This window comes from Octopus sinensis, linkage group LG26, assembly GCF_006345805.1.
Source record: "Octopus sinensis linkage group LG26, ASM634580v1, whole genome shotgun sequence".
NCBI lineage: Eukaryota > Metazoa > Mollusca > Cephalopoda > Octopoda > Octopodidae > Octopus > Octopus sinensis.
The window spans coordinates 21,013,108-21,031,311 of NC_043022.1; the positions used below are offsets into that span (position 1 = coordinate 21,013,108).

Below are 18,204 nucleotides of genomic sequence, written 5' to 3' on the forward strand. Positions count from 1 at the left end.
CAGTCATTTGACTGTGGCCATGCTGGAGCACTGCCTTTAGTCGAGCAAATCGACCCCAGGACTTATTCTTTGTAAGCCCAGTAATTATTCTATCGGTCTCTTTTGCCGAACTGCTAAGTGACGGGGATGTCAACACACCAGCATCGGTTGTCATGCAATGCTAGGGGGACAAAACCAGACACGCACATAGTAGGCTATAGTAGAAGAACACTTGCCCAAGGTGCCACATAGTGGGACTGAACCCGGAACCATGTGGTTGATAAGCAAGCTACTTACCACACACAGCCACTCCAGTGCAGTTTTCTCTAGAAAGTGTCATTGACTAAAAACAAAGTGTAACCATATTCATTAGCAACAGAACTCTCTTTTTACTTGTTTCAGTCATTTGACTGTGGCCATGCTGGAGCACTGCCTTTAGTCGAGCAAATCGACCCCAGGACTTATTCTTTGTAAGCCCAGTAATTATTCTATCGGTCTCTTTTGCCGAACTGCTAAGTGACGGGGATGTCAACACACCAGCATCGGTTGTCATGCAATGCTAGGGGGACAAACACAGACACGCACATAGTAGGCTATAGTAGAAGACACTTGCCCAAGGTGCCACATAGTGGGACTGAACCCGGAACCATGTGGTTGATAAGCAAGCTACTTACCACACAGCCACTCCAGTGCAGTTTTCTCTAGAAAGTGTCATTGACTAAAAACAAAGTGTAACCATATTCATTAGCAACAGAACTCTCTTTTTACTTGTTTCAGTCATTTGACTGTGGCCATGCTGGAGCACCGCCTTGAGTCGAGCAAATCGACCCCAGGACTTATTCTTTGTAAACCCAGTAATTATTCTATCGGTCTCTTTTGCCGAACTGCTAAGTTACGGGGACGCAAACACACTACCATCGGTTGGCAAGCGATGTTGGGGGGACAAACAGAGACACACAAACATACACGCACACACACATATATATACATATATACGACGGGCTTCTTTCAGTTTCCGTCTACCAAATCCACTCACAAGGCTTTGGTCAGCCTGAGGCTATAGTAGAAGACACTTGCCCAAGGTGCCACGTAGTGGGACTGAACCCGGAACCATGTGGTTGATAAGCAAGCTACTTACCACACAGCCACTCCAGTGCAGTTTTCTCTAGAAAGTGTCATTGACTAAAAACAAAGTTTAACCATATTCATTAGCAACAGAACTCTCTTTTTACTTGTTTCAGTCATTTGACTGTGGCCATGCTGGAGCACCGCCTTTAGTCGAGCAAATCGACCCCAGGACTTATTCTTTGTAAGCATAGTACTTATGCTATCAGTCACTTTTGCTGAACCGCTAAGTTACGGGGACGCAAACATACCACCATCGGTTGGCAAGCGATGTTGGGGGGGACATACACTGACACACAAACATATACACACATGCATACATATATATATATATATATTTATATATACACATATATATGACAGGCTTCTTTCAATTTCCGTCTACCAAATCCACTCACAAGGCTTTGGTCGGCCTGAGACTATAGTAGAAGACACTTGCCATGCTGTGGGACTGAACCTGGAACCATGTGGTTGGTAAGCAAGCTACTTACCACACAGTCACTCAAGCAGTATTAATACTGAGAAGTAATATTTATCCCCACTTAAACATGGATGTTTTGTCAGAACAGACTATACTGTGGTAGATACCACGAGAGAAACTCTCATACTGGCTTTTGGTGCAAAATGCAGTCTTGTCTTTATATTGCTAATGGGGAGATAAATCCTTGCCATTTCCACTACCGAGTCCACCAGATCATGTGATTTCAACCTTTCTTTGTTTCATCAGTGATGGGTGCTCGACTGCTAGACATAGCAGCAACTCATCTTCCTGCCAAATTTCGGGCCTAGAGTAGAAAAGAATATTTTAATAGCTATTATTCACTTGATTGGTTAGTGGCTGAGAATGCTGGAGGGCTCCACTGCCCCAGGCTTGACCATAAACCTATCAGAGAGTGACCGATACTGTGACAGTTTGCCCTTTATTATCCATATATAATATTTTAATTGTTATTAAGGTGGTGAGCTGGCAGAATTGTTAATACGCCGGGCGAAATGCTTAGCCGTACTTTGTCTGTCTTTATGTTCTGAGTTCAAATTCTGCTGAGGTTGACTTTGCCTTTCATCCTTTCAGGGTCAATAAATTAAGTACCAGTTGCATACTAAGGCTAAATGCTTAGTGGCATTTCATCTGCCTTTACGTTCAGTGTTCAAATTACACCAAGGCTGGTTTTACTTTTCATCCTTTCAGAGTTGATAAAACAAGTATTAGTTGAGTGAGCATTAGGGTTGATATAATCGATTATCCTCCAACTTCCTGGCCGTGTACCAAAATTTGAAATCATATTATTTAGCACTGATGTTATTTAAATATCCTTAACTCCTTACCCAACAATTATTTTGAAAATAAATGTATTTTTTCAGACATATTTTTTAATTGTTTTATTTTTTAATTGTCGATTTTGGCGAGTCTATCTTTTGACGAGTTAACTCGCCAGAGATAGAAAAAAACGATTTAGGTCAAAATGCATATATTCGTTTCTGCCGGGTAAGGGGTTAATTGCTATTATACATTTTATTTTTTTTTTTTCATTTTCATTTTCAGATACAATACAAGACACATTGCTTTGAAAGTAGCCTATCTTGGTTGGGACTACCATGGCTTTGCTGTTCAAGAAGACAATGAAAAAACTATTGAGGCAGCATTATTTGAAGCATTGATTAAAACAAAACTAGTTGATTCACGGTAAGTGTCTGGAATAGAATTTATAAAAAAAAAAAAGCTGGTAATTTTCTTGGGTGATTTATTAATGTGGAAAATTTCAGATGCACCATATTGGCGAATAATGTCAATTAAGTGCTGTTGCGGCTGTGTGGTTAAGAAGCTTGCTTCCCAACCACATGGTCATGGGTTCAGTCCCACTTGGGCAAATGTCTTTTACTATTATAGCCCCAGGCTGACCAAAGCTTTTGTTATTAGGTGCTGGTGTGGGTGTGTAGTTAAGAAGGGTTTTTCTCAACCACATGGTTTTCAGGTTCAATCCCACAGCTTACCACCTTGTGTACTTAGCTGAATGTAATCACATCGTTTTGAATTAATCATGAATTATCTCATGACTTTGAGATTTCAGTGTTGTGATTGTTTATTTTTAGGATGTCATTGTAGAGTAGGTGCGAGAGGCCAGATCCGGCCAGTTAGACCATAAAGCAGGGATATTATTTGGGTCAGCTATGGGTTAAATATCAGAATTTCTTGAGACATGTCTTAACATTTGCTGTTATTTAACAAGTCTTTTCCTTTGTTTCCAGGGAGAATTCCAACTATCATCGTTGTGGAAGAACTGACAAAGGTGTCAGTGCTTTTTGTCAGGTTTGTAACAACTTGAAGTCTCTAATTTTACTTTCCTCTTACATAAGTTCAAGTTCAAAGATTAGTTCTCTTCTTAGTTTTGTTCTCGCCGTGGTGATCTCATTCTCGCTCACAACATCATAAGCGGAAAGTGTAACCTCTCGAAAGAGCTGTTCTTCACTCAGTGCTCCAGAGCGTGGGCTGCGGGGTCACTCTGAAAAGCTCTATCTGCGACGATTTCATCTCAATCAAAGGAGAGGGCCTTTCTCCGTCCGGGTTGCGGATCCGAGAAATAAGCTGCCGGACGAGATGGTGAAGATGCCGACGACCACTCAGTTCAAAGTCTCTCTTGACCAGAAATGGCCTGAACTCTTTGTATGACCACCCTCCCTGTCCCCCTACATGGCCTTGCTTTTGCTTTTTGAGCCAATAAAAATTGAATTGAATTGAAAAAAATTGAATTAAGTGGCTGAACTGTCAGCACGCTAGACAAAATGCTTAGTGGTATTTCATCAGTTTTCATGTTCTGTGTTCAAATTCTGCCGAGGCCGACTTTGCTTTTTATCCTTTCAAGGTCAATAAGATAAGTACCAGTTGAACACTTAGTTGATATAATTAACTTACCCTCTTATTGTTGACCTGCTAGAATTTGAAACTAATATCTTAGAAGGCAAGCCAGCAGAATTATCAGCATGCTTAATTATTAGATTAAGGCAGCGAGCTGGCAGAATCGTTAGCACACCAGGCGACATGCTTAGCAGTTTTTCGTCTGCCACTACGTTCTGAGTTCAAATTCTGCCGAGGTCGATTTTGCCTTTCATCCTTTCAGGGTCGATTAAATAAGTACCAGTTACGCACTGGGGTCGATATAATCCGTTTGCCTGTCCTCGTTTGTCCTCTCTATGTTTAGCCCCTTGTGGGTAGTAAAGAAATAAGTATTATTAGGCGGTGAACTGGCAGAAACGTTAGCATGCCAGGCAACATGCTTAGCAGTATTTCGTCTGCCACTATGTTCTGAGTTCAAATTCTGCCGAGGTTGACTTTGCCTTTCATCCTTTCAGGGTCGATTAAATAAGTACCAGTCATGCACTGGAGTCGATGTAATCGACTTAATCCATTTGTCAGTCCTTGTTTGTTCCCTCTGTGTTTAGCCCCTTGTGGGTAGTAAAGAAATAGGTATTTCATCTGCCGCTACATTCTGAGTTCAAATTCCTGTTCTAATAACTGGGCCATAAATAGACAGAAACCATAGTTCTATGTAGATTTCTTTCTATTAAAGAAATATTTTATGTAATTAACAAAGTATTTTGAAATTTATATCTAAATCGTAGTCTCTCAAAGACTGAGAAAGACAGTTCTACAATTTCTTCCTGAACAACCTGCACAGACGATTCATTTGTTTATAGTGGTCCGATATTTGTTTTGTGCAGGAGTTCACTCCCTCCATCAGATCGACATTGCTTGTAAAGGTGCAAGGTGCACAACATGTCACATGAGGAAGTGATTGCAGAGCAATGTGAAACGAAGTGTCTTGCTCAAGAACACACTGCACTTTACAGCCCGGGATTGAACCCTCGATTGTGAGATTGTGGCATGCAAAACCCTGACTCCTAGGTCATGCATCCACTTATATCCGTATATTTTGCCAATATCTAACATTGGTAAAATATAGCTTTGACAAATTTCTTGCAAACTCAACAGCTCAATATCAATGTTCTATGATTGTGTCAATAATTGATAAATATTGATATTATTCTGATAAAATTAATATAATTATAAGCAGTTATTCTGTCTGTAATTGCTTATCATCATCATCATCATCATTTAATGTCTGCTTTCCATGCTAGCATGGGTTGGACGATTTGACTGAGGACTGGCGAACCAGATGGCTGCACCAGGCTCCCAATCTTGATCTGCTAGTTTCTACAGCTGGATGCCCTTCCTAACGCCAACCACTCAGAGAGTATTGGGTTCTTTTATGTGCCACTGGTACGAGGGCCAGTCAGGTGGTACTGGCAATGGCCATGCTCAAATGGTGTTTTTTGCGTGCCACCTGCACAGGAGCCAGTCCAGCGGCACTGGCTACGACCTCGCTCGAATGTTTTTTCACGTGTCACCAGCACAAGTGCCAGTAAGGCAACGCTGGTAATGATCACGCTCGAATGGTGCTTTTTACGTGCCACCAGCACGGAAGCCAGTTAACCGCTCTGGCAACGATCACGCTCGGATGGTGCTCTTAGCGCTCCACTAGCACGGATGCCAGTCATCAAATTTGATAAAAATGGTTATTCACTAGCATATTTGTGTTAGAATCTCTCTGAACTTATTGAAAGCAAATATGCAGATCATTGTTTCAGATTTCTCTGTAGACAATGCAAATAATAATTTTCTTATTTGGTGGCAATATCTGCATTGATCAGCAAACTGTTGGTTCACTGAAATTATAAACAAAGCCAACATGTCAAAACACCAGTGTCCCAGAATCTCTTGCACCCATAGGCACAGGAGTGGCTGTGTGGTAAGTAGCTTGCTAATCAACCACATGGTTCTGGGTTCAGTCCCACTGTGTGGCATCTTGGGCAAGTGTCTTCTACTATAGCCTCAGGCCGACCAATGCCTTGTGAGTGGATTTGGTAGACGGACACTGAAAGAAGCCCATCATGTATATATATATATATATATATATATATGTATGTATGTGTGTGTTTGTGTATCTGTGTTTGTCCCCCTAGCATTGCTTGACAACCGATGCTGGTGTGTTTATGTCCCCGTTACTTAGCGGTTCGGCAAAAAGAGACCGATAGATTAAGTACTGGGCTTACAAAGAATAAGTCCCGGGGTCGATTTGCTCGACTAAAGGCGGTGCTCCAAGTAAAAGAGTAAAAGAGTATGAGCTGAGTGTTGTGAACACATTATCATTGTAAAAAGATAAAGTTGTTCTCCTGTGACATACTCAACAGTGACCAACATATTTGTTTCAACCTGCCAGGATGAATTAGGACTAAATATGTAATTTATCATTTCAGATCTCACCATATACAGTACAAATAATGCTTTTTTTTTTATATATTGATTTTTCTTTCTTAAAATACTTTCAGGTTATTTCCTTGGATCTTCGAACATCATTGTTAGAAGGGCCAGGTGTAAAAGTTCGTCAGAATGGAACTGCTCATGAAAGGCCAGGTATGAACAAAATTCAGAATCTAATTTTAAAAGTACCTTTTCACTAAATTTATGTTTTTCCCCATTCTTAAAATTTTTTTTTTTTATACAAAATTTTTTTAAATTCTATTTTGCATCTTCAGGTGACAACATGACTGAAATTAAGTATGTTCATATTCTCAACAAAGTCCTTCCTCCAGAAATTAGGGTATTAGCTTGGGCTCCAGTAGATCCTTCCTTTAGTGCAAGGTAATGACACCCTGGCTTATTTATCTTCTTTTTTATTTTTCCCTTACATCCAAATTTATATCCAACAATTTTGTTACTTGGTTTTTACACTTTTATTTATTTTTTTGTTTGTTTTAGGTTTAATTGCAAAAGGAGAAATTATAAATATTTTTTCCCTGTTGGAAACCTGGATGTTCAGGTATGTAATCATGTGTTATTTCATAGATTATCTAATCCCTAAGTATCAAATTTGATCACTATAAACAAATGAACTGCACAGGTTGATCAGCAAGAAATTGTGGGACCCCTATCTGTCTTATTATGACAGGGGAATCCCCCTTGTGTGAATATAAGACTGATATAAACTCTTGAATTATTTGAAACCCTGGGTCTCATAATGGGGGAGTGAACTTGTTAACCATTTGGTCAGCTGCATTCACTATATTATCACAACAAAGTCTGTGTTGGTTTATCAACTTGCCTTGGTTGACAAAGTAAATATGAGATGGGAATATTGTGTGTTAGATTATGAATGATAATTTGGCATATATTGAGACAGAGTCATTTTATAAAGGCATGTAAGGTCTACATCAATGGTTTTCAACTGGGGTCCACATGGCCCTTAGAGATCCACATAAGATTTTGCTGTTAAAATTTACATGTGATGATAAATTGGTTGTCTTTCTACAATATGGAATTTACAAGTTGTATATTGTTGGACAAGCTTTTCTCTGGCACCAGATACGTTGTATCATTGCTGTATTATTCCACAATACAAAACATATTTCAAAAATTTTTTTCATACAATTCCTAGTAATATCAATATCTATAAAGCTGAAATGCGAAAAAGTTGTTTGATTTCTTGGTTATTTGTCTCATTTTGGGATGGGAACAGTTTAAGGGGTGGTAGATGGGGTCGGATTGGCGCCAAAATTTACACTGGGGAATAAAGTGGGGTGGGCAATGGTGTGTGGAGGGTTCAAGACACTCGGGGCTACTGTTTGGTTGCCATTGTGAGGAATATGGAAAAAGGAGAAAAGAAAGAGTGGAAGAAGATAAAGACAAAGAAAAAATTTTAAAAATAAGAAAAGGAAAAAGAAGAGGGCAATAAAAAGAACCAGGCAAAGAAGATGAACAAAAGAAGAAAGGGAAAAGGAGATAACACCACCACCAAAACCCCGAGTGAAGCATGGATCAAAATAGCTAGTCTAACTATAAAAATGTAATGGGACCTTTTTTTAAACATTGAATGGCTATGGGAGTCGAGAAGAGGGAAATAGGAATTAAAGGGGTCCATAGGCACAAAAATGGTTGAGAACGACCGGGTCTGCTTGTTGAGATAAAATCATTGTGTAGAATGTGGTAAATATTTGAAAGGCTTTCTTGTTTCTGTTTAACAGTTGATGGCTGAAGCGAGTCAAAAGTTAGTTGGAGAGCATGATTTCCGAAACTTCTGTAAATTGGATGTAGCCAATGGGGTTGTGAGCTGTAAAAGGAAAATTCTTTCTGTTGACATTATGGTTGTAGAACAAGGGTAAGTGACTTCATTTTCGCTTGGTTCTTGAGACGCTCCCTTTATTTTCCCCCATTTAACACTTCATTTGAGCCAGATATGGCCGTTTGACCGGCCATGTCCGGCTCAGATCTTCTACCTGATTCATGTTCAAATTGGCCAGATTGGACCTCTCACACCTATCCTACAATATCATTCTAAAAATAGACAATCACATCATCAACATCATTAAGGCTATGAGATATCGCTTAATTAATTCAAAACAACTGAATAATTACATCACACAACATAATCTGATTACTAAATAATTAACAGGATGTCACGTACTCATCCTGTTATAAGAGATGTTAACTAATTAAAACAGTTTCTTAACATTGCCTGTCTTCCACACTTACTTTATCTCTATTTTTCTCTAATTTCTTTTCCAACCAGGGATACCAAGTATCTCCTTTATAGCAAGACACCTATTTCTATCCCAGTCTTATAATTTAAGTGGGAGCGCATGGCTTAGTGGTTAGGATGTTGGATTCATAATCATAAGATTCTGGTTTCGATTCCCGGACCAGGGCAATGCATTATTTTCTTGAGCAAAGCGCTTTAATTTCATGTTGCTTTGGTCCACTCAGCTGGTAAAAAATGAGTAATCCTGCAACAGACCAGTGTCCTGTCCAAGGAAGAATATATATATATATTCAAAATGTGAGCTTTCAAAGTGTGACCTCGTGTGTACCGTTGGCGATTTTTTTTCCTCTGTCTTCCCTTCTCTGGATCTTTCCTTCTCCTATGTTTCCGACGAAGAGCTCTGCTCGAAACGTTAAACCCTCCTTCATTCCTGAGCGTCCAATAATACTATATTTGTTCCACGTCCTCACATTGTTGTTTTTTTTTGTGTTTTCTTGTTTGGATTAACTTTATATATATATATATACATACACACATATATATTCTGTTGTGTCTGGGGAGAGTCATTTTCTTTTTGTGCCTTACAATATAACACACACACCGGTAAAATTTCCACTTTTTTTTTTCTTATTTATTTTCCTAAAATTTTCGTTGCGTCTTGCAACCTTTTCAATAGTTTTATCTACTACAACAGTTGTTTTATTTTCCTTGTAGACCAAATGGCTATGAAATTTGCGAGTTGTGTATTGTTGGACAAGCTTTCCTTTGGCACCAGATACGTTGTATCATTGCTGTATTATTTCTCATTGGAGAAGGCAAAGAATCTCCAGAGGTAATCAATTTATTCATGAATTCTTAATTATCCATTTAGTTTGATGAAATGACTCATATTGAAATTCTGGAAAATAAAAATATTGGGTTGTCCGGAAAGTTCGTGCCGATTTATAGTAGCTTACCTTTCGACTTATTTTAGAACATGATTGAGTCCATAAAATAGGATTTGAGTACACCTCCATTTAGAGCACAGTTTAAGCTATCTTTATGTGGAAGAAAGTTTATGTTCCTATAACCTGTGTTAATTTTGTAACCCTTTAAAATGGAAGATAAGAAAGTTCATTTTCGGCACTTGATGCTTTGGGAATCAGACAAAAATTGCTGCAGCTTGGCTGGGATGTGTTACCCCACCCTCCATATTCACCAGATATTGCTCCTTTGGGTTTCCACTTATTCAGCTCTCTGCAGAATAGTCTTAATGGTAAAGATTTCAATTCCTTAGATTACATAAAAAGATAGCTTGATGAATTCTTTGCCATAAAACTACCCCAATTATGGGAAGAGGGTATTTTCAAGTTAAAGGAAAGATGGAGACGCATTGTGCAACAAAATGGTTCATATTTGATTGATTAAAAATGTAATGGCAAGTATTTATTGACCTTTTTCTTTCCTTTAAAAATTGGCATGAACTTTCTGGACAAACCAATAGAAGCATGTGGCTTAGTGGTTAGGGTGTTGGCTTCATGATCATTGGATTGTGGTTTCATTTCCTGGACCAGGCTATGTGTTGTGTTCTTGAGCAAAACACTTTATTTCACAATACTCCATTCCACTCAGCTGGCAAATATGAATAATCCTGCGATGGACTGGCATCCCATCCAGGGGGGGAAATATACAACAGAGAAACTGAGTGACCAGCCCTATTATCTCTCTCATCATCATCATCATCGTTTAGCATCCGCTTTCCATGCTAGAATGGGTTGGATGGTTCAACTGGGGTCTGGGAAGCCAGAAGGCTGAACCAGGCCCAGTCTGATCTGGCAATGTTTCTACAGCTGGATGACCTTCCTAACGCCAACCACTCCATGAGACAACCACTCTGAGGCCAACCACTCCGTGAGACAACCACTCCGTGAGGCCAACAATTACTTACCCTTTCCTTCCCTCCTAACCTACTGTCTATGTTTTTCTTTGTACTCACCGACATCCTGCCCAGAGGGAGAGCATATACACAACAGAAACCAGGAAACCAGCCCATGAGTCTATACGACTCAGAAAGGGTCTTTGATTTTTTTTAATCCCTTTTTTTCAAGTAATTGACAATTCGATTCTTGGACTGGGTGACGTGTTGTGTTCTTTTGCAAACCACTTCATTTCATGGCATCCCGTCCAGGTGGGGAGTTTATACACTATGAAATAGGGAAACTGGCCCTTATGAGTCAGTATGACTTCATAAGGTTACCTTACCTTACTTTATATATACAGTGTGGCTGTGTGGTAAGAAGCTTGCTTCCCAACCACATGGTTCTGGGCTCAGTCCCACTGCATGGCACCTTAGGCAAGTGTCTTCTACTATAGCCTCAGGCTGACCACAGGCTTGTGAGTGGATTTGGTAGATTGAAACTGAAGGAAGCCTGTTGTATATATATATATATATATGTGTGTGTGTGTGTGTGTCTGTGTTTGTCCCCCCACCCATTGCTTGATAACCAATGCTGGTATGTTTACATCACCGTAACTTAGCGGTTTGGCAAAAGAGACCGATACAATAAGTACTAGGCTTACAATGAATAAGTCTTGGGATCGATTTGCTCAATTAAAGGTGGTGCTCCAGCATGGCTGCAGTCAAATGATTGAAACAAATAAAAGAAAGAATACACATATACACTCCAGGCTTCTTTCAGTTTCCGTCTACCAAATCCACTCACAAGGCTTTGGTCAGCCCAAAGCTGTAGAAGAAGACACTTACCCAAGGTGCCACGCAGTGGTACTGAACCTGGAAGCATGTGGTTGGTAAACAACCTCTTTACCACACAGCCACATGTACACCTATGCATTCTCTTTTACTCCTTTACTTGTTTCAGTCATTTGACTGTGGCCATGCTGGAGCACCGCCTTTAGTTGAGCAAATCGACCCCAGGAATTATTCTTTGTAAGCCTAGTACTTATTCTATCGGTCTCTTTTGCCGAACCACTAATGTTACAGGGATGTAAACACACCAGCATCGGTTGTCAAGCGATGCTAGGGGGACAAGCACAGACACACACACACACATACATATATACGACGGGCTTCTTTCAGTTTCCGTCTACCAAATCCACTCACAAGGCTTTGGTCGGTCTGAGGCTATAGTAGAAGCCATGTGGCCCGGAAGCAAGTTCTTTACCACACAGCCACATCTGCACCTATGTATTTTTTTTTTTTTTTTTTACTTGTTTCAATCATTTGACTGCGGCCATGCTGGAGCACCGCCTATAGTATGTTTAAATTTTTTTTTTTCTGTAATTTTCTACTCTAAATATAGACAATGTAATATAATTATTAATGATAATTAATTGATTAATTGATTAACCTTTGTTTCTTTGAAGATCATAGAGGAACTGCTAAACATTGAAAAAACACCACGGAGACCCCAATACAACATGGCTTCTGGTAAGCTCGAACAGCTTATTAATTGATTTAACATTATTGATAATTACCCTTTCCATTCAGTTGTCTTCTCTTCTTCCTTCTCTCTCTCTTCTTCCTTCTCTCTCTCTCTTCTTCCTTCTCTCTCTCTTCTTCCTTCTCTCTCTATCTTCTTCCTTCTCTCTCTCTTCTTCCTTCTCTCTCTCTCTTCCTTCCTCTCTCCCTCCCTTTCTCTCCTTCCCCTTCTCTCACCTCTCTCCTCCTTTCTGTCCTCCCTCCCTCCCTTTCTTTCTCTCTCATCCTTTCTCTCTCTTACTCTCTTCCTCCCTCCCTCTCTCTCTTCCTTCCTCTCTCCCTCCCTTTCTCTTCTTCCCCTTCTCTCACCTCTCTCTCTCCTCCTTTCTGTCCTCCCTCCCTCCCTTTCTTTCTCTCTCATCCTTCCTCTCTCTCACCTCTCTTCCTTCCTCTCTCTCTCCCTCTTTCTCTTCCTTCCTCTCTCTCTCCCTCTTTCTCTTCCTTCCACTCTCTCTCTTCTCTCCTTTTCTCTCCCTCCTCCTTTCTCACCTTCCATTTCTCTCTCTTCCTACACTCTCCATCCTCTCTCTCTCCTCCTTTCTGGCCTCCCTCCCTCCCTTTCTTTCTCTCTCACCTCTCTTCGTCCCTCTCTCTCCCTCTTTATCTTCCTTCCTCTCTCTCCCTTCTCTCCTTTTCTCTCCCTCCTCCTTTCTCACCTTCCATTTCTCTCTCTTCCTACACTCTCCATCCTCTCTCTCTCCTCCTTTCTGTCCTCCCTCCCTCCCTCTCTCCTCCCTCACCCCACAATACATTGTACTGTGGTTGTTTGGATCACTCCACACATGTCTCATTTGTTAATCAAGCTCTCTCCTGTAAATGTCATGATCTGCGTTTGTGGTCCTAACATTCCATTTGACATCTCTCATTCAATTCCAACACAACAATCCAATAACCATCATCATCATCAGCATCACCACTAGTGCGTGACTCATTATTTTATGCCCGGAATAAGTAATATTTTGTTTCATGGAAATATAGACATGTATTCAATAAAGAAAAATATAAGCAATATTGAAATAAAAGAAACATTTGATAAATCATCATCATCATATGTCCATCCATTTTCCATGCTGTCATGAGCTGGACAATCTGACAAGAGCCGCACCAGGTTCCATAGTGTGTCTTGGTTTGGTTTCTACAGTTGGATGCCCTTCCTAATGCCAACCACTTTACAGAACATACTGGCAGCATTTTACATGCCACCATCAACATTGCTTTTTGTGTGGCACCATCACCATCGCTTTTTATGTGGCACCATCACCATCGCTTTTTATGTGGCACCATCACCATCGCTTTTTATGTGGCACCACCACCATCGCTTTTTATGTGGCACCACCACCATCGCTTTTTATGTGGCACCACCACCATCGCTTTTTATGTGGCACCATCACCATCGCTTTTTATGTGGCACCATCACCATCGCTTTTTATGTGGCACCATCACCATCGCTTTTTATGTGGCACCATCACCATCGCTTTTTGTGTGGCACCATCACCATCGCTTTTTATGTGGCACCACCACCATCGCTTTTTATGTGGCACCATCACCATCGCTTTTTATGTGGCACCTGCACCAGTGAATTTTATGTAGGACCATCACCATTCCATTTTACATGGCACCATCACCACTGCTTTTTATGTGGTACCTTAGTTTTAGGGTATCGTGGTTTTAGGATATGATGATGATGATATATACCGGTTAGAGTTCAATCCACACGTGTAAAAACTTTTGATGTTCAGTTGGAATATTTAAATCTGTATAAATAAATGCTTTGAGACCATTAACAACCCAACTGTTATTCTGTAGTGCTATTGTGCATTTCATTTTATCTCTTTATCATTTTCAGAACTTCCTTTGGTGCTGTTTGATTGCCATTTCTCAGAAGAAGATCTGGACTGGGTCATTGAAGCTGGTCAGTTACATTTCCTCCCACTTTTTTTCTTTTTAACTGAGTTTAGTCCATTGGACTGCAGCCATACTGGAGCACTGCATTTGAGTGTTTTATGTTTTAGTTGATCATATCAACCACAGTGCTTATTTTAATCTGGTATTACTTTTATAATACCAGTTGAGACACATGCATGCACACACACACACACACACACACACACACATGATAGACAGATGATGACAGATGAGGGTTCAGCAACCAGCCTGCACAGATAATTTAGTTTATTTAACAGTGATCAAATCATATTGGTTTGTAAACGTCTGGCTCTCTTGCCGGTGGCACGTAAAAAGCACTATCCGAACGTGGCCGAGGCCGACTGGCTCCCGTGCTGGGGGCATGTAAAAAGCACTATCCGAATGTGGCCGAGGCCAGTACCGCTGACTGGCTCCCATGCTGGGGACACGTAAAAAGCACTCACTACACACTCAGAGTCATTGGCATTAGGAAGGGCATCCAGCTGTAGAAACATTGCCAGATCAGATTGGAGCCTGATGCAGCCAATGGCTCATCAGACCTCAGTCAAACCATCCAGCCCATGCCAGTATGGAAAACGGATGCTAAACGATGATGCTGATATATATATATATATATATATATATATATCACTGTTTGTGTGTGTGTATATATATATATATATATATAATAGGCTTCTGTAAAGCTTCTATCTGCCAAACCGCAGCAACCTTGTATTCGGTTATATAGTAGGAGACACTTGCCCAAGGTGCTGTGCAGTAGATTCAATCTCAGAAGGACATGGTGACAAAGTGAACTTTTTTCTAACATAGACATGTTTATGCTGTTGTATATGTTTGTAATTTTGTTGTAACTGCCTTCATTGATGTCATATTTGAAAACTTGATCTTCAATTCATTTGTAGATTGTCATGAAGAAAATATCCGACATTTCCAGAAGGTATGGGCCCAACATGCAATCAAGTAAGTTTCTTTATCAATTTTAATACTCTCATTAACCCTTTTGTTACTGTATTTATTTTGAGATGCTTTGTGTTTCTTTCAATTACTTTTAAATATAACAAAGAATTTAGTAAAATAACTTAGTTGTCATTAAGCTAGTGTTAGGAACATAAATTGTGACTAAGGTTTGGTGGAAGATTTTAATTCAAAACTTATGAAAACAAGATATTTGTTACCATATCTCTGTTGAGATACTCTGTGTTTCTTTCAATTAATTTTAAATATAACAAAGAATTTAGTAAAATAACTTAGTTATCATTCAACTAGTGCTAGGAACATAAATTTTGACTAAGGTTTGGTGGAAGATTTTAATTCAAAACTTATGAAAACAAGACATTTGTTACCATATTTCTGTTGAGATACTCTGTGTTTCTTTCAATTAATTTTAAATATAACAAAGAATTTAGTAAAATAACTTAGTTATCATTCAACTAGTGCTAGGAACATAAATTGTGACTAAGGTTTGGTGGAAGATTTTAATTCAAAACTTATGAAAACAAGACATTTGTTACCATATTTCTGTTGAGATGCTCTGTGTTTCTTTCAATTAATTTTAAATATAACAAAGAATTTAGTAAAATAACTTAGTTATCATTCAACTAGTGCTAGGAACATAAATTTTGACTAAGGTTTGGTGGAAGATTTTAATTCAAAACTTATGAAAACAAGACATTTGTTACCATATCTCTGTTGAGATGCTCTGTGTTTCTCTCAAGTTACGGGAACGTAAGCACACCAGCATTGGTTGTCAATCGATGTTGGGGGACAAACACAGACACACACTTACATATATACATATATACGACGGGCTTCTTTCAGTTTCCGTCTACCAAAATCCACTCACAAGGCTTTGGTCGATCTGAGGCTATAGTAGAAGACACTTGCCCAAGGTGCTACGAAGTGGGACTGAACTCGGAACCGTGTGGTTCGTGAGCAATCTACTTACCACATAGCCACTCCTACGCCTATTCACTTTGTTTAAAAATTAATCATATCTTATCTCATACCTTTAAAGATTTGATGATGTGGTTCTATATTTTTAGAATGACATTGAAGGATTGGTGTCAGAGACCAAATCTGGCTGATTTGAACATAATACAAATAGAATATTTGGACCGGATATAGCTGGTTTAAATGATAAAGGGTTGAGTCTAATTCAGATAGAATATTACAACGGAAATTTTGGTTAAATTTAACCTTTTGATGAAGGTATACTTGTAGTTTGTGTTTTATTTAATTGTTTTTCATTCTTTCCTTTGTAGAGCAGCTATGGTTAAACAAATGCTTGAAGGACTCAACAGCCATAAAGTTGAAACCGGTATGTATTAAATTATTGAATCTAGACATAAACTTGAAATTTTGCTTCCACTATATCTAACTGCAGTGAGCAGGCAGAGTTGTTAGTATGTCAGACAAAATGCTTAGTAGTATTTCTTCCAGATCTTTACATTCTAGTTTTAAATTCCACTGAGTTCAACTTCACCTATCATTCCTTTCAAGGTTGATAAAATTAGTACAGCTGAGGGCCGGGTTTGATGCAATATTCTCAAACATATTGCCTCAAAATTAGAAAGAATTATTCTTTTACTTTCTCTTACTTGCTTCAGTCATTTGACTGCAGCCATGCTGGAGCACTACCTTTTAGTCAAAGAAATATACCCCAGAACTTATTCTTTAACTTCTTCTATTGGTCTCTTTTGCCAAACTGCTAAATTATAGGGATGTAAACACACCAACATCAGTTATCAAGCGATGGAGGGAGGATAAACAGACACAAAGACACACACATAAATACACGCACACGCACAATGGGCTTCTTTCAGTTTCCATCTACCAAATCCACTCACAAGGCTTTGGTTGGCCCAACACTATAATAGGAGACACTTTCCCAAAGTGCCATGCAGTGGGACTGAATCTAGAACCATGTGGTTGGGAAGCAAGCTTCTTACCGCGGCACAGCCATGCCTTAACCCTTTGGTGTTCAGATTAATCTGTCAAAGGTAATGCTCATTTGTTCACATTATTTTGAATTATTCAGGTTCAACATTTGCTTGTAACTTTGTTAATTTTTTACATACAGATTTGAAATTTTGTCAGTGGGTGCTTATATACCAGTGGTTTATAGTTATGTAATTTTAGCTGATCTTTGTGATTAAATTTGACTTTTATGGGCAGGTAAATTTCATTAACAGGTGTAAAAGCAATAACATTATGGATAAACACTAAAATTGAAATTCTTAATGCATCTTGCTTGCTTGATTTGTTACTAAAATTATCCCAGATGTCAACCGCCAACAATCTTGCCACTTTTCAAGATGAGGTGCACTAATTTGAATTAAAGTGGCACACCGTGGGACTGACCCTGAGACCACATGATTTCAAAGCTTGCTTTTTAACCATGCAGCCATCCCTGCAACTTATATAACTTAGCTTGGAAAAGTGCCTTTATGTATCACAAGATTAATTGCTTTCATATTAAATTCTCTGTTTCTCTATTTTGACATGGTTATTCCTTTGCTTATTGTTTTTGTTTTTTATTCTTGTCTTAGATACTGATATAGCTCCATGGTGTGAGCTGAGTGAGCCAATACTTGCCCAAAGTGAATGGTTAACACCTGGCTGTAAACCAAGACATTACAAATCTCTGTTGCAAAGACAAACATGTGGTAAGTTTCACTAATTTTAAATTGAAAACATGTAGCCTGCTGTACTCTGGCTGTTTGCTGTACTTGATTAAGACACATGAAGCTAAGTGAAATCGCTGTCTTCCCCACATGCAGACTTGTCCTTTCAGGTGCTGGTGCCACTTAAGAAGCACCTATGTTGGTGTTACATTAACACACCTGTACCGGTTGCTGCGTTAACACACCTGTACCGGTTGCTGCGTTAACACACCTGTACCGGTTGCTGCGTTAACACACCTATGCCCATGCTGCATTAACATATCTGTACTTGTGCTGCAGTGTCCGCGCTTCGTTAACACACCCATGCTGGTGTTGTGTTAACACACCTGTACTTGTGCTGCTGGTGCTGTATTAACACACCTGTGCCTGTGCTGTGTTAATACACCCATGCTGGTGCTACATTAACACACCTGTGCTGGTA

General features: G+C 39.4%; 1 protein-coding gene across 1 annotated transcript in view; it reads left to right on the forward strand.

The window, feature by feature from the left end:
• Positions 1-18,204, forward strand: part of LOC115224767 (tRNA pseudouridine(38/39) synthase-like) — a 43,909-nt gene that overhangs the window by 24,098 nt on the left and 1,607 nt on the right. The window contains exons 4-15 of the mRNA XM_029795675.1: positions 2,648-2,788; positions 3,352-3,412; positions 6,490-6,574; positions 6,697-6,802; positions 6,920-6,980; positions 8,182-8,315; positions 9,411-9,528; positions 12,060-12,123; positions 14,021-14,086; positions 15,003-15,060; positions 16,362-16,417; positions 17,649-17,765. Coding sequence (XP_029651535.1) covers positions 2,648-2,788; positions 3,352-3,412; positions 6,490-6,574; positions 6,697-6,802; positions 6,920-6,980; positions 8,182-8,315; positions 9,411-9,528; positions 12,060-12,123; positions 14,021-14,086; positions 15,003-15,060; positions 16,362-16,417; positions 17,649-17,765 — 1,067 coding nt within the window. The remainder of the gene's footprint in view (positions 1-2,647; positions 2,789-3,351; positions 3,413-6,489; positions 6,575-6,696; positions 6,803-6,919; positions 6,981-8,181; positions 8,316-9,410; positions 9,529-12,059; positions 12,124-14,020; positions 14,087-15,002; positions 15,061-16,361; positions 16,418-17,648; positions 17,766-18,204) is intronic.